The following is a 22,028-nucleotide window of genomic DNA, read 5'->3' as shown; positions in this document are numbered from 1 at the left end:
CGGCGCGTCGTGGGCGGGGGGCACGTGCCGGGCGGCGCGGGCCGGCTCCGGTGCTGCCCGGCGGCGGCGGCCCTCGCGCGGCGGCCGTTGGGGCGTGAGCGGCCGCCGCGTCCCGTCCCGTCCCGTCCCGTCCCGTCCCGTCCCGTCCCGTCCCGTCGCCATGGAGGAGCCGCTGCTGCCCGCCCCCATCAACCCCAACAACTTCCCGGCCAAGCTGTGGCGGCTGGTGAACAGCCCGCTGTTCCGCTCCATCCGCTGGGACGCCCGCGGCGAGGGGCTGCTCATCGACCAGCCGCTCTTCGAGTCCGAGCTGCTGGGCGCGGGGCAGGGCCGCGCCGCGGGGCCGGGCGGCGACGGGGCGGCGGGGGCCGGCGACCTCTTCAAGACCACTAACTTCACCAGCTTCATCCGGCAGCTCAACCTCTACGGCTTCCGCAAGGTGGTGATGGGGCCGGCGGGCGGCGCGGCGGAGACCGGACCCGGACCCGGGCCGGGCCCAGGGGGCGACGGCGACGGCGGCGGCGGCTCCGGGGGCCCCCTGCACCACTTCCACAGCCCCCACTTCCGCCGCGACCGCCCCGACCTCCTCGTCCACCTCAAGCGCCTGACGAGCGCCAACAAGGCGAAGCTGGCGGCCGGGCTGGAGGTGACGAGCCGCCCGCCCAACCGCTTCCAGCGCCTGCTCGGCACCTCGCTGCACGGGGACCTGCTGCTGCCGCCCTCGACGCCCGGCAAGGCCGACCGGCCCGGTGAGGCGCGGCGGGGCCTGCGGGAGGCCGGGCGGGGCGCGGGGCGCTGGGCACGGCTCCCGGCCCGGCAGCGGGGATGCTGAGCGAGCCCTCGTAGAGGAGAAAAGGCCTGGTTGTAAGATTTCTGACAGGCCTCTCCCCAGAGAGAAGAGTCTGTAAAGAGGATCGAATGACAGGGTGAAAGCTGAACGGGACGTAAGATTGTTAGAAGGCCTCAGAATATGTTTTATTATCTTCCTAACCCTCCTTGAGAGGGTCCGAGTTTTCCAAGACAAGCCTGAGCTCTTGGAGGATCATTCCACAAATTCCAGATAAGAGCGGGAGAATTATAGCTGGCGCCGCGCAAGGAAGGTGTGAGTGTCTTCGTTTTCTGTGCTCTCAGCCTGGCCCAACCGTGGGCAGCTACCAAAAGAGCAGTCCTGCTCCCGTGTGGCCACACATTGCCATCACCTTCCTTGCAGTCGTTGGCTGTGCACCATGCCCTGAAGGGAAGAGCGGGCTGCCCCTGTAGGGCTGACCTGGGTGCAGAACTGCGAGGCTCGGGGTGGGAGAAGTGGCGGGACTCTGCAACCAGACAGGAAAAAGCAGACGGTGGTACTGCTTCCGGCAGTACCAGCCCTCGCTGAGGGCAGATCAGGGTATCCTGGTATTTATTCTCGGTTGTTGTTTCCAAGTAGTAACTGTAATCTAATTTGTGTGGTGTTTTCTGTAATGTGAGTGGAATTGCACCCGTAATAGCAAGAAAACAAAAAGAAACCTCTAGGAAGGGAAGAAGCTTGCTTCAATACTGAGGCTAGGAAGCATTTAAAGATTTTGTTTCAACATTTTTAAGGCTAAGATGAGTAATTAAGGGTGTCTTCAATAAAATCAGGTCTGAACTGGTGTACTACAGGCCATTGATAGAGTAAATCCTAAGGAAAACACAGCCTTTTTTTCCCCCATCTGTTTTTATGGGTGCATTTTTGTCCCAGTTTTTAGAGAGCTTTTGCTCTAGGAGTCTGAGTTTCTAGAAAGAAAAAGAGAACATCAGTTTTTATAGCCGTCGAGTTCTGACAGGCTGACAATTTACTGTGCACTCTGTTCTGTACTGACTATTTAGGGGCATGTCTTACTTTGCTTTAAATATGAGGTAATTTGATAGGTGGAAGATATTTTTGTTTGCAAAGTGTCATTCTGTTCCAAATGTCTTGCAACATGTAGCTCTGTGTTAAATGTCCAGGAACAATTCCTGTTAAAGCACTGGTACATTGTAACCTGATAATTGTAACCTGAAACTAGATAATCTTAATTTCCCTATCCAAAGGTAAAATAGGAAGAAAGGAATCCTCATATTCTCTTCATTCTCTGTTTTTTATGGTAGAAATACTGAACAGGAAATAAACAGTCCTATATGTAAACTCCTACAAAACGTTTAGGGGGCAGGTGGTATTTATTTAGTGATTCCTAGTGGTTTAATATGAACTTGTGGAATAATGACTGTATGTTACCCGTTTCTTGAATTAGTTCCTACTATAAGAGTGAAAGAGGTAAACGTGAGGCTGTTTTTTAAAAAGTCTAGTTTGATGCAAACCGTTCTTAAACTTATAATTAGCATAGCTGTATACGGTACTGTGGAAAAGTCATAAATACAGTAGTTCTTTTAGGAATTCAATGAGCATAAAGACATTCTGAGTTTTATAGTCAGTGTTCTGAGAATGTCAGCAAGAACTCTAACAGAAACTATGTCATCATGGCATAAGACATGGTATCTAAACTGAACTAGTTATGCTGACTGGAAAAAAGTTGACTTAAAAATGACAAGTGATCTTTGATGTTAATCAAAGCAAGGCTGTGTATATAAGAGAGAATATTCTTTAAACCTACACAACGATGAATTACAAAGCTTGTAGCCTTCTTTCTCGTTCCCCTTCTTGAAAAAGACTTGCTTGTTCATGCAGAAGTATTAAAATCCAAATCAAATTGGGGCATAACCTGGCTAAGGAAAATAGCTGTTTTAAAATTTTAACACTTCAAAAAGTTATAAAACAACAACAACAAACAAAACCACAAGGTCTAAGTGAAAATACCTTATCTGTAAGCATTGATGCAAGATCTTGATTACAAATTCATTATTCTTTTCTTTTACAGGTTACTTCTAATACTTCTTCCCTTTTTCATTATCACTGGTGTCCTTCTGTAACTTACACAGAAGCCAAGTGATATGTAGCTCTGGCTTCCTCCGGTGCTAATTTGCAGTTCTAGTTTTTCATACTAGAGAACAAGAGGCTAGTACGATGAATGACACTTGGGAGGAAACAGTTGCTTTTATGCCCTTGTCTGCTGCTCTTTCTTCAGATTCAACAATAAATGCTTCTATCATTATTTTTTTTCTTGACAAATTAAACTATTTGTCCTGAAACATCTGAGCTTGGATTTCAAAACCACTTGGAGGATTTTGACATTGCCTTTCTTTGGCTGTCTTTGAGCTTTCAGCATTGGAGTTTCATATATTCCGGCTTTATGATTTGTTTTTCATTTTTTATTTTTAATATCCTGTCTGATTTAACACACAGTACTTTTAAAATTGGTTTAGTGTGGTTTACTAATTTACTATGCATTATATGTTCATTATACTACATTTATAAATACAGATAACTGGTTACTGCAGGCTCATGGAGAAATGCTACATAGACAGCCGTGTACTGACACTGCACCCATGTGCCACTGCAGCTGTTACTGTACATTCAGGTGGAAGAATACAGTCTGTTTCTGGATTACGTATATTGAAAGAAGTGTTGTCTTCCCAAATAATGTTTTAGAGCCTTGGCTCCCCATATTACCTTTCATTACCTGTGAAAACTCCTTTCATTCACACTTGTTTTACTTTATTTTGTACCCAATGCAGGACTGCTGACTGTAGGACAGTTTCATGGACCTTATCATCAAGACAGTTTATTTCCTTACTCCTACATATCGGCCTCATCCCACAACCACAGCACTTTACCGTCAAAAAGTTTAGATCGGACTCCAGTCCCTTCCAGAACATGGCAGAATTCTCTTGGGTTTGTTCCAGGACACGAGGCTTCCCCAGCCTTTTCAGATAAAGGGGTTGCCTTTCCAGTACTCCAGAGGTTTCCGACAGAGGTCACGTACACACTACAGCCCAGCACCTCTCCTGTGCCGCTTCAGCAACGGTCTCAAGCCATTGCCACTTCCCCTCCAAAATACAGCAGCTACACATCTTCAATGCAGTTCTCACAAACCTATTATCCAACAGGTGAGAAAAAATTCTGAAAGTTATAACTTTTCTATAATGCTGTGTCATGTGTATTTCAAGGGAGAATTAGAAATTTTAAAGTCTAAGAGGATGAGAGACCTTTTAAAGCAAAAAGGTTCCCTGTTTGATGTTCCTGTCCTTCCTCTAGATTTGGAGTGTCCCCTGGTGATTTTCCATGTAGCCTCCCTGTTGACGGTGAGGAGAAAAGTATTTGTCCACAACTAGTCAGTGTTAGCCTAACTTATTTATTTATTTATTTATTTATTTATTTTTTTTAAATAAAGGAAAACTGAGGGGGATGATACTAAACCACTGATAACTTGTTGAAAAGTAATATACTACTCCTCAGTCCTACGTTTTCCCAAGTAACTTTTTTAAGTTGGAGGTCAGTCAAAAGTCTTCTGCAGAAAATTTAATTCTGGTCCATAATCTGTGTTATTATTATTATTATTTTTTTCTTATTAGCTTCTTCAACGTTGTATTTTTATGCACTTAAGACTGAAGAGTTACAAAAGTCTTGACTACCTTCTTTTGTCTAAAACATTTCTGCTAAACTTTTCAGTCTTCCTACAGCCAAGTGTTGTTTTTTTTTCCTAGGAAGTAGTTGAAGCAAATTATTCTTCTGTCCTTGCTTTGAACTGGAATAAAACATGCAGTAGTTTGGGGGGCTTCTGTTTGTTAGTTTTTTCTTTCCCTAGAACTTCAGAACATAGTGACTCTTTCCTTGAACAAATTAAAACTCAGTTATTACTCTCACTTTCTGCCTGTTCCTCCCTTGGCAGCTGCACCTTCACTGAGTCAGATATCCCTGTTTAGAAATCCGGCATGTGATGGCTGCTGTCTTTCTCCAACAAGTACACAATGAAATCTTCACATCTTTTGTGTGTGTCTTCTGCGACCTCTGCAGAGAATATTAGCTCATGTTTCAAACAATAATCACTACTTTCCGTTACATACTTCTTGTCAAGGAAGGATTCTGAGGAGTTATGCAAATCCTTCGTACGCTTGTAAAGGTTTAAGAACTTTTGGCATATGTTCCTTGCCCTGTGCTGCTTATAAAGATTACTGGTGACTAGTGCCTACATCACAAGCTGCAAGTTATTAAGCCTCCTCCAAGGAGCAGGGTGACATGAGAATGTGAGCTTAAGGTGGGAAACGGTCCCTACTTCTTGCTTCTGTCTGGACACAGAGCATAGGCTGAGATTCGTCTTCTTGAATTTTAGATGCTTATATCTCAGCTTGTCCCCCAGACCTCATCTATAGTCAAACAAAGGAAATGGACATCTCTAGGGTTTGATTCGTATAGCTTGTGTTAGACTTTGTCTTAGGCACTACCAGGACAGGAGAGATCCCACCCTATTTTGCAGTATTGACTGTAGAGGAGTTGAGTGTGACTAGGTTAGATTTAGACATGAATACGTAGACCTCTGGAACTGGATGACGCTAATCTGTCTCACTGTAGTTACAAACGTTTGAAGAAGAAATCAGTTATGGTGCTCAAAAATCTTTTCTCTCCTTCGCAATAGCATGGGAAAAGTACAGACAGAATCACTAGCAGGGGGAAAGCATGATAAAAGCATACCAAATTTTGCAAGGTATGAAAATTAAGGTGTAATTCAAACAAAAATAGAGAAAGGTATGGAGTCTGAGACTTTTGAAAACTCCAATGAGTTCATTAGCACTTCTGAGAAGAAAGGTTTGTAATTTCATTTGACTGTTTTATAAACCACTTCATGTTCACTGCCACTTTGGACACTGTTTTTACTTCTCTTCCTGTGTATCTCTTCATCTCTCTGCTATCCTTTTTGTTGTATACTATACCGTACAGAATGCTGAAAGCTTATTTTTTCATATGTCCACATGAAAAAGTCTACTTTCCCTAATCTTGAGAGCACAGAACCAAGGTTAGCCTATTTGAAAAGTGACAGTTAATCTTAAAGTATGTATTTCATAAGTGACAGGCCTAAAGAATCTATGTCCAGTCTTGTAGTTGACTCTCTTCATTTCATTTATAATGAACATAATGTTTTTGTAGTGCCATTAAATCAAAGTAGAACTTTGTCGAAAGGTTTGTCACGATGTATATTCAAATTTTTTTGTTAACTTAAGAAACCAAAAGATTTCCTTGTTTTTTCATTATGATTCTTATTGGAAAGGCAATAAAATTAGATGCTCATCTGGATTTTTTTCTCTAGTATTAGAGAATAGTTGTTTTAAGAATTTAGTGCTGCAACTTCAGCTAACTGCAAAACCTTTGATAGTAGTAGGATTGCATAAAAGAAATGTAGTGAAGCTTGATTGAGTATTCTAATAATGAAAAATAAGTCAATGAGACTATGTGAGAAACATTACTTATTGGTGCCACCTGATACTGCAGGTCCAGTCATGTCTTTTGAATACATCTGTGGCTGTAGAGTTCATTTACATATGATAACCTTTCTGGTGAGTGAGAGCTTAGGAGTAGTCACATTATTCTGAATGGTACATTTTCTGTTAAGATAAATATGTATTTATCTTTTCTCATATGTAAAGCTTAAAATTCACATACGTGTTAGTCAGAAGGGATATCTTAAATAAGCAGCTGAAAATATAGCATCTGTGTTTTAACACAGCATAAATAGCACCATATTTTCCCTTGAGAAAAGCAGACTGGATGCATTAGTAATGCACTTGTAAAACTAGTAGTAGGATTCATCTTGCCTAAGATTCATCTGAATGTATAATATTGAATTGTATATGCCTGGGCTTGTCAGATTACATATATAGTCAGTAGAGAGAAACAGGCACCTCCCAGATGTTGAGTCATTCCAACTTTCTTAGATATATACCTTTGGAAGACAACTCTTATCTTTCTGATGAGCCTATTTCTTCATCAATGGTGTAGAGAGCACAGATGCCTAGTTTTGAAAACTGGTAGACTGTGTAGCGGTAATGCAATTAATCCCACATAAATGTCTAAGACATTTCCCATTTTCCTTTATGGAAGAGACCTTGGATGTCATCCTCATTCTCATCAGTCTTTTGGTTGGTAAAGGATCAGAGCTTGCACAGCTGTTGCATTCAGGTCCATCATGACATGTTAATTGATCTGACAAGAACAGGTACGGCTGCTTTCCATAATTTCCTGCACAGCTTTGGTACTGGTACTCATCATAAAACCAAGTCATCTCACTTCCCTTAAGCATAACTTTGTGAACTGACATGATAAGGTCACACTGAAAAGGTGGTCTTCAGGGTTCTTCCCTGGTATTTTGCATGTAGCGTGTGCTTGAGAAGAATGGAAGAAGCTGGAGTGTCAGTCTCATCCCCTATGGCACAGTGAGTTGCTAACACTGTTTATCAATGTCTGTTGCTATCTTGAGTACATAGAGAGGTATATGTTTTCCTTCAATTTCCAACAGATCTTTGGAGAAATTACCATGGTTGTTCAAGCGTGGAAAAGATCTGCTGCTGATCATACTGTATTTGTATTTGTTTGGGGACTTTCCTGAGCTGGCATGTGCTGTTAGAACATCATGCAGGGCAAATAGGTATACATCAAGCTATAAGCATAGAGCTATTTTCATGTTCTCAGATTTTGTTTACGTTTAGGTTCTAACTCCCAGATACATTTGGTAAGGTATGCCTCTGTTGAAACCATGGCTGAACTTAGGCATATCTGTCTGTGCCTATGCTAGTGCATTGAACTTCACAGGTAAAGAGCCTGGGTGTCTTGATCCACTCTAGAATTAGACTGCTAGCCTAGTTAGCACTCTGCCTGGAAAGTACTCTGCTAAGTTTTGCAGTTGGCGTGGGACCATTCCCAACAGGCGGTTTGGATGTGGCTGTTTTGACTTGGAAGAGTAAGAAATTTTAATGGTATTAACAGAGTCTGTGCCAGAGAACAGATCTGGATGCATTTAATTTACTGGTATAGCTGTAGCCTTCGTGTCTTCAGCAAAGATTATGATTGATTTGTACTTCTCTACTGAAACATTGTAAGCACTTAAAATAATATTGTCTCGAGGGGAGGGAGATGTATATAAGAATTTCCATTTTATCGCAATGGTTTCTAGTTTGCTTAATGGAGTGACTCATGATTTCCATGGGACATTTTTGTAATTTCTTCACGTGTATTTTTTGTCTGTGAACTGTTTTTCTGTTCTTGGACAAAAAAATGGAACTTGATCTGTTGAGGAGATTATGTAATCATTTGTGTGTGTGTGTGTGTATGACCTGTGATTGAAAGACTTGAGATAAATGCTTGTATTGGATCCTTTGTAGCATCGCTAGGAAGCCTGTTCCAGTGTTTGACCACCCTCACGGTAAAGAAATTTTTCCTCATGTCCAGTCAGACTGGTACAGCTTTATGCTGTTCCTGCTCATCCTGTCATTGGTGAGCAGGGAGAAGAGACTGGTGCCTCCTTCTCCACTTCCCCTCCTCAGGAAGCTGTGGAGAGCGGTGAGGTCACCTCTTGGCCTTCTTTCCTCTAAGCTGGACAGGCCAGGTGTCCTCAGCCTCTCCTCATAGGAGTTGTTGTTACGGAGTGTTGTTATGGAGGAGGTGGTGTTGTGGGGTGGTTGATTTCAGGCCTCGGAAGTCCGCTGATGTACAAAGTGTAGGCCAAATTTTCGCTGTTGGTACTGTGTTCAGTTTTGGGCCCCTCACTACAAGAAGGACTCACTACCCTCACTACAAGAGGCCCTGGACTGTGCCCAGAGAAGGGCTACGAAGCTGGTGAAGGGCCAGGAACACAAGTCCTGTGAGGAGTGGCTGAGGGTGCTGGGGTTGTTTAGTCTGGAGAGGAGGAGGCTCGGAGTGGACCTTATTGCTCTCTACAGGTACCTGAAAGCAAGGTGTGGGGAGCTGGGGGTCGGCCTCTTCTCACAGGTAACTAGTGATAGGACTAGAGGGAATGGCCTCAAGTTGTGCCAGGGGAGGTTCATGTTGGAAATGAGGGGACATTTCTTCTCAGAAAGAGCAGTCAGGCGTTGGAACGGGTTGCCCAGGGAGGTGGTGGAATCACTGTCCCTGGGGGTGTTCAAGGAAAGGTTGGACATGGTGCTTTGGGACATGGTTTAGTGGGTGACATTGGTGGTAGGGGGACAGTTGGACCAGATGATCTTGGAGGTCTTTTCCATGATTCTATGAATCTTAGAAGCTTTTGGTTTTTATTTTCCAACAGCTAGATGTTAGATCATTCCTTGTTTTTCCACACTGCTAACAACTAGGTTGGTTCTATAAGTTTTGCTAATATCATGTTTGTATCATAAATTCCTGGAATCAATTCCATTAGTATTACTGATAGTTGACTTCAGAATGATTTTAGTGAGATTAATGCTGTCATCCCTCCAGCTACACTTCACTTACTTATTTTTATATAATTCATTTAATTTTGCCAATGTTGAGAAAACAGGATTTAGCGAATGCCTCAATAGCTCTCTGCTTTGGAGCAGAGAATATAGATCTCTGCTTTGGAGATGAGAATGTTAGCCTTAATCAGATCAAATGACCATATAGCTCATCATTTCCTTTGACAGTAATTCCCTGAGGCTGCAGTGTTGGAGCATTTTGGAAAAGCGTCAGTCCATGTTTGCTCTACTCTTTTACTCTTCCTTAGGTATTAATCAACTGTAACATGAGTTGTCAAATTTAATAGCCCTCAGTGGATTTCACTTCCATGAACTTGTCTTTTTTTCCCAACCAATGTAGACTTGTTGCATATATGGGATCTGTGACAAGGAGTTCAGTTCATAACTTAATTGCATTTTGTGCAAGACACCTTTTCTTGTCTCTTTTAACCCAATTAAATATTAATTGAATCTCTGTTAGTTTGTTTTCTTTGTGCGTACGTGTGTAAATGTGTCTCTATGGATATCCCCTTCACTGCACCATTTGTGATTCTAAATACTTTTAGTGATTTCCCTTGGTTGCATTTTCTCTAGATTGGAGATTTCTCTAGAATTTTCTGGATTTCTCTACCTGGCTTGGCTGTTTGTTCAGGAGTGCTCTGTACATCACCCACGTTGCCTTCCCTGTGACTTTTTCCAGTTCTGTTATTTTCTTATAGAGTTGTAAAATCAAAAATAATACACAGTGGTCAAAGTGTGGGTGAATCATGGGTTTATGCAGCGGAATAATAATGTTTCTATTTCTTTCTCCATTCCCTTTTATAATAGCTTTTAACAACCTGCCATTTTTGATTTTGGGGGTCTTTTTGACAGCTCCTGAGTGTCAAGCTGATGTTAATTTTTATTTTACCAAAGTACAGAGCTTTATCTGGTGGGTGGTAGCTTTGGGAGATTCATAGGGTTTTTTGCATGCCTCCATAGCTGGCTGCTTGTTTCTGCCATGAAAAGCCTGGTGCAATTAGCAAGCATCACCTCGCTACTCCCTCACCCTATTTTTAAAGTAGTTTATTGAAATGATGAACCGCATGAGTTCTAGTGCAGGTCCTCCCCAGCTCGCTTCATTCACCTTTGAAAAGTGACTGCTTATTCCTATATTCTGTGTCCAGTCTTTAAAACAGACTGTTTTTTCAAACGTACAGCCTTCCCTCTCACGCTGTTGTTGCTTAGGTTTTGTAAGAGTTTTTGATGATGAGTTTGTTAAAAGCTTTCTGGAAATCTAAGTATCATATCAAGAAGATCACCATTACCCATGTTCATTTACCTGCTGCAGGTCTTTCAAGAGGGCAGTGAAGGGTGACTTCCTTTTAAATAAATGAAAAGCATTCTTGTTGACTCAGCCCCCATAATATATTATCCAATGTCAACTAATCCTCCATTATATTTCCTTCTATTTTTTCTTGTTCAACTGTCAGGATTTATAACGTGTGTTTCCTTGTAATTGTTAATATGCTTCTAAATATTTTTCTTTAAGTATTGATTTCTTTGCTTGAGTTCTTTGCAACCTGTCTGGATATCCAAATATATTTTCAGTATGATTGAAATACGATCATTTGACTTCTGTGCAGGAACATTCATCATGCAGAGTGTTTGGTCTTTTCCTTGTTCTGTGAGCTGTGCTGTTAATTGCTCTCTGCTTGTCCTCAGTGTCCCACTGACAGCAATTCCATTCTTGTACATTGGCGCTCATATTCTACATACTGTGTACTTTAGACTGTGAGAAATTTTCCTTTTCCATCCAGAGCCTGTATGGGCAGAATTATGTCTCTTTTTTGACAGAAACTAAACCTATTCTGAGGCTGATCCATCTTGTTTGCTGAAAAGGACTATATCTCTTTCTTAATTTATTCAGTAATTATTCCTTTATTCCCTAAGATACTGTTCATGCCTGTCTCCTTAGTATTTGAATGAGAGACGTGCTCACTGTCAACTATTTCATAGCAGCCAGTAACAAAATGTGCTTTAGCTGATAATTTCTTCTGGGTGTGGCTAGATTAACTATGTCTTGGACAACAGAGTTTGGAAATTTATTCGCTCCAGTTTTACACTCCTTTTAATGTAGGACAAAAGCATGTGAGTGAAGCAGATACGTTTGTTGAATGAATTAATTCAATATGAAGACATGAAGTACTGTAAATGAATCAACATTTTTACCTTTGATAATGCTGCCTGTCAGTAAATGCTTTATTGAATGTTTTTTAAGTTATTTGGATAAATGGTGGATCTCCCTTTTTGACCATGGGTGATGATATTGCTTATCTAAAATTGACCTCTGTCTTATGGTAGACTTGCTTCTGAATTGACTCATTGTTTATCTCTCATGATACTGCACAAATGCCATTGTTCTTGCTGTTAGATCTAGTCACTGTTGTAGCCTGTGAGCCACCAAAAAAAAAAAAAATCTTGGCAGTGCAAACCATTGAGTTTATATCGCTTCCTCCAGTTCAGAAACATTCAGAATGTCATCAGTCTCTTGTCCTCTAGACAGTTATTTTTGTTCTCCTCACTTTGATTTACAAACATAAAAATGTGTTTGATTAATGAGTTGCTTTTGCCCTAAGTTCTACTAGCTGTGAAAAGAATATTGTCATTTATCTTGTAGCATATTGTAGAAAATAATCTGCAATTAATAATTTACACTTACCTAGTACTTCACAAGCACTTCTGCCCTCACATCCTTCCTTTTCTTTCATTAGAAAATAATGTTTTTATAATATGTGTTTGCTTTTCCTTAGGGTCACTTTAACGGGCTACAAGAAACCTCTTGTTTGTCATTGCTCTCTTGCCTCGCCTTTACAATAGTCTTTTAAAAGCTTTTTTGGTGTTTTTCTTGCGTTTGTAAACATTCTTTGGAGTTTCCAGTGAGTGAAATAGTAGAACCAAGGTATCATTTAGGTTTTTAGCAGTATCCAGATCTGTGATATATTCATGGTTCCTAAATGGAATATATGGATATATGCATGGTTCCTAAAATATTCTCCTGAAAGAGGTCCAGATTTCATCATAAAGTTGCTCAGAATTTGCTTCTGAAATTACAAATCATACCCAGATCTCATGCTTGCTTAGAAGGATGTCCACTAGCTCTTTCTTTGTTGCTTAGCTCCCATGTTTGTTTCTTTGAATCATAGAAAAAAATCTGCAATATCATATTAAACAGGGCAATAAGAATAGATTTTAAAAAAATCGCATTTGGTTATGGTAGCAACTATCTTATGTGAAATCCCATGTAAATGTCAAATGTTGCAAATAAACTTGATCTGTTTGCCACCTCAAGTTATACTTATTAGTCCCTGTTATGATCATTGGACTAAACATGATACCATCAAGCACTTATTTTTCTCAGAATGATGGGAAATCTTAGCGATTATCCATGATGCAAATGATGCCTTTACTTTAAAATTAAGTATCTCTGCACGTCACCAAAAATTATACCTGCAGAACGTTGCCTCATATACAAAGTTGCTTTTTAGAATAAAATTGCTCTTTAATGTCAATGTGTATGTATGAATATCTAGGGTTTTCTTGTGTGAATCCCCTATCTATGTTATATTGTGATGGAAAAAGTCAAGCAGCTAAATGAAAGAGGTGATATTGATATGCAAAAGATTGTGACATACATATTCATATATTTTAATATATATTCATATACACATATATTTATAAAATGTTATAATATTTGTACGTGTTATAATATATTACAACAAATATATCTTCATATGAATAAATCAGTCTTAAAGTTGTTCAGGAGTTAATAATACATTTCTGGAATTTGGTTAGTTTGCTATGTGACTATTGAAATGTTTAACCAAAGTAAGCAATAGAACCCTGCCTGCCAAACACAAATTCTGGAAGTCTGATAACTGTGTTTGATTTCTTGTAGCTGCACTGCAGTGTTGCTCACCAACTACCCACATAGATCCTCTGACTGGCTATGCTAGTCCTACAGCTTCGACGTACGCCCACTGCAGCTTTTTCCAGGTGAGTGCAGCATACTGAAATCAGGTGAAAGCTGGAAACTGTATGGATGGACTGTAGGTTTATGGATTCTGGAGCAAAGGACATAAATTTGAAAACTTATCTACTTGAGAAAGTAAAATTAAATTTTAGTTTACTATTTAGAAGAACCACTGCATATTTAAAAAGGTAGTTTTGTAATTCTAGATAGGTTTCAGGGTAGCAGTATGGTGGATGTGGATGTCCTGATCAGCGGAGTGTTTTTTTCTGTATGAGATGTGTGCTCAGCTTCACCAGAATTTGTTTTAGTTAACAAGTCTATATATATATATATATATATATATATATATTAAGAATATCCTTGCCTGGACAAAATGCAATTCTTAATATACTACAGTAACACTGGGAAACAACCCCATTTTTTAAAAAATTATTTATTTTTTTATTTTATTTTTATTTTTTATTTTCTGTCATCCAAACTTTCTGCAGTCCTTAGGCTCATTTGATAAATGAGGAAAAACTAAGATGTCTTTTGGAATCCACCCCACCACAGAGGTATCCTATTAAAAATAACTACTGTAAATGCTTTATATAACTCTGGTGAAAACACACCTCTTTTGGAGGGCCTGGCTTATCAAATATCAAAAGGCTTGAAGTAAAAATGCAAGGGCTTCCTTTTGTGTTACAGCATAATACATGTACTTTTTTTTTTTCCTCACAGAGGACAAGCAAAGCAAGTTATGCTTATGTGTGTTGAAAATAGGTTGACCTACCCAAGCTTGATTATCCAGTTTCCTGTCTTGCAAATATCAACCTTTGTCTTTTATTCATGATTTCTTTTAATATAGGCTTATTCAGGATGGCCAGGTTACAGCCAGAATAATGTGTTGTTGTAAGCTTATAAATAACCAATCACGACTTTGGTACTCTTGTATTTATTTTGCACACAGTGTGTCTTTGTCCTCTCACTTTCATTATGAGAGTTGTGGAAGCTTTTCTTTTTTCCTTTTTTTTTTTTTTTTTTTCCTCCCAGGCAGGACCCGAGAATAAGTCTGAGTGATCAAATAAAACAAATAAATTGTCGTCTCAGAAGGCTGAGATCAGTGTTTGGGATAGCAGATCATTTCAAGAGAGACATCATGGCTGTTATTAGGTCTAGATTGAAAGATGATGCAAAATATGCTGTCCAAAGGGTGCAGTGAAAACTAGTTGTTTTAAGGGAGAAAGTCCACAGACAGTGCGTGGAGTCAAAAGAGGTTTAGGCCACTTAGTAGTGTCTTCCACCAGTTGCAGGAATTCAGTGCAGTGCTGCTGAAGGATGGTTTGCAGAGCATTTTAGGCTGTTTGATCATGCTGTGGCCTATTATCGCTGGCAAAGTCTATACCAAACTGCTGAAGTTAGCCAAGAAATGATTAGACCAGTCCAGGAGACAGTTAGCACACTGGCAGTCAACAAGTTGATTATCAGTCTTGTTTCCTTTGGATCAAGACAGTGCTTTGTTGTCCAGATGGAAAAATGGGAATTGTTGACCAAGAAAGCCTAAGCCTCATTCTAGTCCTTACTGAGTCTTTCAAAGAACGTCACTTTATGTTCAGGAGACATTAAGACAGGTTCGGTTCACTGGTACTAGAAGCTGGGCTGTAGAGTACGCATCTGAGCTAGGTGACCCGACTGGAACGTGGGCAGAGAAGGCCAGTAGGTAAATGCCTGCCTGCCCACAGCTCGCACTCCAGAAGAAGCTCCAGAGAGTCAGCACATGAAGAGATGAGGGGTTATATGTGGCTATATGGCTGCTTAGGGTATGCGTCTCGTCAAGTTTCTGAAATCAACAGCTTCAGGGATTTGTGTTATACTCTGTACACTCCTGCTAACGATATTGGGAATCGTGTACAGCTTTGTATTCTTCTTCGTTTGGTTTCTCTGTAGGAATAGGGTGTGGATCAATGTGATGAGTCCCATTGCTTGGACAAGTGAGAGTCTTGTGAGAGGAAACTCCAGCTATCTCCTGCAACAGTTGTTCTGACAGTTCACAACTAATAGTGCAGTACTTCCCTGCTATTTTATCATGGCTGTGAACTGAGGCTACATATTGGTTTTTAGTGTTCTGTATATATGTGCGTATATACACACATTTATTTTAAACTAGCAGCCCTAATATTTGATTGTTGCTATTAGCATTTTTATTAAGCTGTCGGTATTTTCCTGTAAAACAGAAGCAAGTTCTACACTTGCAATAAATATTGTTCTACAACTGAAGCAATAAATAGGGGAGAACAAAGAAGAAAAGAAACTTCCACTTCTATTTGTAACAAGAATGTTAACCAACCATGTTATTTCAAAAGGAAATTGAATCCCAACTCCTTCTGAGTGATTGCCCAAGGACTCAAGCCAGTCACTGAGGAGGTGCGGTTGCATTTTACTCTCTCTGTACGCTATATTAATCTTATAATAAGTGAAATACCTATCTTCCCTTTCACCCCTCTTGCTGAATCAGCCCATTTTTCTTCTTGAGCTGAAATGGCCAGCAATCTTTTAGTCTTTTGAGTGCTGACTTCCCAATCTTTGTCACTTTGCTCTGTTTCATCGCTGCCTCCCTCTCAGTCTTGTCTGTCATAACATGTTTAGGTAAACTAGAAGGATTTGCGCTGTGTCTTAGTGTGTGGGTATTTTCTTCTATTGGAATTGTATACTAGATCCTACAGTGCACCCAAAATGATGGTGTGTGTTTTTAGATGGTCTCATCCCTAAGCAGTTGATTTTTTAACACAGATCTTTCTTAAAATCCTGGCTACTTAAGACTACGAATAAACCATGCAGCAAAAGAGAAACACCTTGTGTTAATATTTTTTAAAAGTGCAACTGGAAAAAATAAAACAGAGGTAACTAAATTCAAACCCATATCTTAAAAAATATTAAGGTGACTTGCCTTTGATGAGAAGATTTTTCTTAGCCTAAATATCTCAAATTTAAGGCTTTATCTTTTTTTCTTTTTCTCCCTAAAAGGGTATGGTTGTTTGCAGACCGGCACTTCTGCGAGTCCACTAAAGGACTTGTCTTCATATACCCAGAGGAAGGGATCAAGATATTGTCTCATCTCTTTGTGGTACTTCCTTCAGGGACTTCTGGTGTTCATGCTGCTGAGAAACCAGATGCTTGAATGGCGTTTGATCTGATATGGCTTTCCTGGTCCTGTGGCTTCCTATTCTCTATATTAATCTATTGACATAGCTTTTTTAATAGCCATTACCTCAGCTAGAAGGTCTGAGGAAAATCAACACTGAGGTCTAACGTTCCTACCAGATCTCTTCCAAAGTAAGACTGTATTTTAAATATACCCGAGTTTCTGTTCAGCATCATTATATTACTTTTTGTCAGAAGAAATTACCCTACTAATGTCCTTTAAATCTGAATGATCTCCAGAAGAAATAGCAGTACAAGTATTGGCTGTTAAAATGTGATTTATCATTTCCTTTGAGTAGGACCTGCTGCTTTTGGAAGACTCTTCATTGCCTTCTTTATGCTTCGAAGGTTCTTTGATGAATTCTACCAAAAAAAAAAAAAAAGATTGGTGTTTCTGAACTGAAGATCCATAAGGCTTCTGTACAGATTTATGTAGACTTCAAGTCATATATTTGTGGGACTCTCTGTTATGATATGAGTGTCCGGACTGGAGGCTGTGACAGGGCGATTCTATGGTATTTGTTTTCATAGGTATCTGAACTCCCTTTCATTTGGGACTGGAGCATCCTTGGAAATCATTTACTGTGTGAATGTGTATATGGACAATCACTAGAAGAGGAAAAAGATGTTATTGGTAAGTAACTGTGAGTTCCTCAATTTGTGTTGTCCATATGCACGTTTACAGCATCCGTACCTTTTTCCTAAAAATGTGGTTTACATTGTTTTTTATACATAACAGCCATGCTTGAGTTTTAGAAGAACTGAAGGCGGATACATGTGCTCTGTCCTTTCTATCACATATGTCACGTGTGAAGGGGATGGTTCTAATGTAACCTAACAGATCTACTCAGAGTAGAAGTCTCTGGTTTGAATGCTTGGGTGTATGTTGTTTATTTGCAATGAAGAGGGTATGCAGACAGTGCATCTGAAAGAGTACCCAGCTACTGTTAGGTAACCTTCCTTTCTCTCCAGGGCAGACTGTGAATAGAAGAAAGTAAGCTTGCTATGGGTAAGGTGTTTAATGAAAAATAAGACAAAGTCGTAGCTTTTTGTAATTAAACCTCCTGATTTAACTGAAAATAACATTCAAAAACTAGAAAGCTTGTCTATATGAACACTATGTTGATTGCTCAGGTTCATTTACAGGACATTACAGAACCAATGCGCATCCTCTTATTGTACCTTTTTTTAATATAGAAGTTCACTCTAGTTTGTTTCCCCCAGAGTCCTCCAATGCAGTCGCCTTATGCAGTTGAATTTCTACCCTCTAACTGGCCATGTAATACATCTGATGAAAACAAGAAGACAGAAGTAAATCTTGAAGCCGTGTTTCAGATTGTTGATGAAATGCATTCAACACCTAAAGCTGAAATGGTGAAAGTGGAACCTATGGAGAACCAGTGTTCAAGCCCTCGGTCCAACAGAAGCCAACCACTGCTAGTTGATACTGAGAACAGTGATCCACCTTCTTCAAATGAGGAGAGCCAACTGGAACCTCTTACTCCTGTAGCTTCAGACATTACGTCATTTGTGATGGGGGCAGATCAAGAAATGACTTGTCCTCTGTCACAACCTTCTGAATTTCTTTACACTCTCCGTAACTCTGCATCAGTAGAAAGTGGTGCAGCTCGACTACTGCAAGAACCTGTGACCATGCAGGAAGCATGTGCAAAACTGAGAGAACAACAAGATCACTTCCCAACTCCATCGTCAGTAATGTTTGTTCAGGAAGGACAGCGGTTCAGTCCACAGAAGGTAAGGGGTAAAGAGAGATAAAGCAGCATATTTTTGAGATAATTATATTCAATATTAATGCTGGTCTGGTAACTTTTTAGTATTCTTGCACTCTTAGAACTAAAGAGTTCTTTAATTAGGATTTTAATGGACAACGAAGAATTTGTTTGATAAAGCAACATTGTGTTTTTTTGTTGGTGTGTTTTGTTGTTTCTAAAAAGATAATAAAAAAGCATCCCTTGTTAATGAGCATGTTAGTCTGTGATGGCCATCTTAGGCTGCTCATTTGCATGGGAAAAATACATAGAGCAGAAGTATACACGGTGATGAAGTGGAAGCTTTTTTAGGTTATAACATACTTTCTTTACTCTTTAAATAAGAGTATTTTAAAAACTGCCACGGAAAGCAAAGATTTCTGTTTAAAATTTAGATAAATGGTTAGATTGTTTCCAATAAACAATTACTAATTTTTTTTTCTGTGGAAAGCATAATTTATTTGCATGTGAATGGTATTTAGCATTTAGGTTGTAATTGTACTGTGGTTCACCTGCACCTCAGTCCTCCCTGTGCACAAAATTGTAAAATAATCACTGACAGGCATTCTAGATGTTTACTGTGTTAAGGCAGCAAATACATGCCCTTTTTGTCATTGTTGTTTTGAAAACAAACTAAAAGCAAGAAATTTACTGCATCCGTTTCTGTGGCATGAGACCTAGTTCACATGTAGGCACCCAGTATTTCATTTTGTGTACATGACAAGACTACTGTACTGTTGTGTTATCAGCGTTTTGATGCCTTCCCCTAAGTTTCTATCTCTGAAATCCTCAGCTGGTAGAAACTTGCCATTATTGTTCTCAATGTTATAAAGATCAGTCGTCTTCCTCTTGGGTATATATTTAGAGAAAGAAGTGTATGTTTTGATCAGGCTTCTGCAGAGACTGAGCCAGTTACGAGGCCGTTCTGCTCAGCCCTGCACAGAGAAGAGCCCTTCCTTGTGCTAGTGTACACAGAGCTGGCCATGCTCCTTAGTGAGTGTCCACTCATTATCTTAACTGCTGACCACAGGTTAAATGTTTTCAGTTTTGGAAACTTTGGAACTGCATTTTTAGAAGTATATTTTTCCTTTGTTGAAGACCTTGAAAATCTGTGATCCAGACTTTCTTGTTTAGAACAGAGGAATTAATTGTGAGAGCCCCAGAGTTGTATGGAGGGGGGAAGGTGCTTTGGTTTTGAGGCCCCCTTATGTGTGTAATGGGTGAGAATCACGATGCTGGTCCTGGTCCAGTTCTCTGGAATTTAACTGGCTAAATAACTGGGGGTTATTTTGTGTTGAAGAGGAATTTGGGGACTAATTAGGCCTTTGGTTTGACAGATTCCCTCTTTTTGTTAGAAGTATTCTTTCTCTTACTAGTCCTCCGCATCCTCAAAAGGGGCAAGATTGTCTCTTGTCTAGTGGTATTTCCAGGGCCTGGGATCACGGCAGGTGTAGAAGTCTCCAGGGAAGGTTTCTATGCTTGTACTTCCATCAGGCTCCTACATAATTTGTTGTCTTCTTTATTCCTGAATCTGGAAGCCTTCCAAGGCTTTCAGTAGCTCAGTGCCATGTAATTCAAGGCAAGCTTAATGGTAAAATACTGTCCGTGTAGAGAAGACGGTTTTATTCCTCTGTGTAGCAGCAGAGGAGGAACAAATTCCTTCAGTGTTAATATAAGAACATCAAAACAGCTCTGCTGGGTCAGATCAAAGGTCCGACTTGCACAGTGTCAAGTCTCAAGGCAATAGCTGTAATCTGATGCTTAAGGAAGAGCAAGAACAAGGCATGCAAATAGAACAGGGCATTCCTCCTTATACTTTCCAAATATTTTCAACTCAAGGATTAGGGTCGATACAGCATACTAAATCTTAGATTTCTCTTCCATTGACTGAAGTCAGCCCTTGAAACCATGTAAACTGTAGCATGTGGTATCCTTTGACCAAAGAGATTCTTTGCTCGCAATCTATTGCACAAAAAGCTTCCTTCTGTTTGTTTTGAGCTCGGCTGTTACAAGCTCCATGTGGTGCTTCCTAGGAAAACTATGGAATTCTACAGTGACACGAAGGCGTTCGCTATTTTGTTCTCTATTTCTTCCACGATGTTTCTTATCACTTCATTGGTTTTGTGACAGCTATCGAGCCTCAAATGGTCCTCTTCACAGAACTAACAGTTTGGTAGAGACCTGCTTTATTCTGCTTCCCAGCTTAAAAGATAACAAATTAAAGAGCAGTTCTTTGCATAAAAAAGTCTTAGTATGTTCACAGTTCAGGTTCAGCATTGTCATCTTAGCCTCAGTGAATTCCTGTCCTTGTTTTGATTTTTGCCATAAATGGGCATATTTTAATCCACTCTTACTCATAATAAATATGTATATATACTTATTAATATTATTTTCTTCTTAAAGTGGAAATACAACATTTCTGTAATACCAGTTCAAGGGGAATTTTCCTCCTATTTTGTTCACTCTCCTTAGCAGTAAACCTGTCTGAAGGTTGAAGCTCTTGCTTACTTTGTTGGTTAATGCAGCAAACCCCATTCATGTGAGATTGAGTTGCTAATTTTAGCAATTTAGCTTCTCATCGTGGTTCCAGCTGGGTACAGGAGTCATGTAACCAGTGAGACATAGCAGGTTTTTTGAGAACGGTTTGGCATTTTTTCAATAAAATGAAAAGGCAAAACTTTCACATCTGTCAGCTTTGGTAGTTTGTTTGATTCTCTGCCAAACAGCATTCAGGACAAAGCTGCAGCAGTACTAGGCTTGAGTGAAGAGTCTTTCCACAGATGTGGTAAATCCATAATCAGAAGCATGTTCACTTAAATAAATAAATAAATAGAGCTTTGGAACCAGCTTTGTGTGTGTTAGGTTGATGCTATTAGAATTAAAATCTTATTATTGCCTATTTTATATAAGATTACTAAAAGAGTTGGTGGGTAAGATCCTATAAGCACAGCAGTAAAAAGGAATCTGGAAAGAACGGTGCACGGTATCCCTCCCTGCGCTTCAGTTCCACACATACAACAGTAAGGTTGATAGTGGACACAGCATTGCAAGTAGAGATTTACCAGTCAGGGAAATTAAATTCCCAATTTACCGGTCACGTTTATCCCTATGCAGCCCAAGGTGCCGTTAGCCTTACTGGGTACTACAGCATCCCCAGGTCCTTTGCAGCAAAACTGCTATTCAGTCAGAGGTTCTGGACTTCTTTTAGCAAGTAGTAATAATTTCCTGATAATGGTTATCTCAATAAATCTTAGTATGCGTTTTTTTTCTTATTAATGTAGTTTGATTTCTAAATCCTCTGATAAGAGCTTGCTTTTCAGATTGTACTGTAGCTATTGATTTCCTTTTTTTTTCTTTTTTTTTTTTAATAATAAATTTGTAGAATTGTTTCTAGGGAGCATGCAAATTAGGATGCTTGCTTAAGAAGGATGACCTCTCACTAGGTTAAGGCTGCATACTCATTTTTCTAGAATTAAATTAATTATGTAAAAGTCACCAGGAATGGAGAGGTTTAAATCATCATGTGAAGAAAAGTCTTATCACACCATTGCTGATGTTCCAAAATGTGCAACCTGTATCTACTCTGACCTGCTCTCTTTCCCCATTCATAAGAGTTAGTCTTGAGAAATCTGGATTCTAGCTAGTGAAGGTAATGAACTACAGACCTCCTTCCTTCTCTTTGCTTTTACACTTGGGAAGGAGTTGTGGTTCTGATGTTGGACAAAAAGGCA

General features: G+C 39.9%; 1 protein-coding gene across 1 annotated transcript in view; it reads left to right on the top strand.

Moving 5' to 3' along the window:
* Positions 1 to 72: 72 nt before the first annotated feature.
* HSF5 (heat shock transcription factor 5) overlaps positions 73 to 22,028 on the top strand; it is a 30,099-nt gene continuing 8,143 nt past the window's right edge. Inside the window, exons 1-4 of the mRNA XM_048068219.2 lie at positions 73 to 749; positions 3,634 to 4,005; positions 13,274 to 13,371; positions 17,753 to 18,283. Coding sequence (XP_047924176.1) covers positions 161 to 749; positions 3,634 to 4,005; positions 13,274 to 13,371; positions 17,753 to 18,283 — 1,590 coding nt within the window. The 5' untranslated portion in view covers positions 73 to 160. The remainder of the gene's footprint in view (positions 750 to 3,633; positions 4,006 to 13,273; positions 13,372 to 17,752; positions 18,284 to 22,028) is intronic.

Source organism: Anser cygnoides, chromosome 18, assembly GCF_040182565.1.
Source record: "Anser cygnoides isolate HZ-2024a breed goose chromosome 18, Taihu_goose_T2T_genome, whole genome shotgun sequence".
Lineage (NCBI taxonomy): Eukaryota > Metazoa > Chordata > Aves > Anseriformes > Anatidae > Anser > Anser cygnoides.
This window is presented reverse-complemented; position numbering and strand designations above follow the sequence as displayed.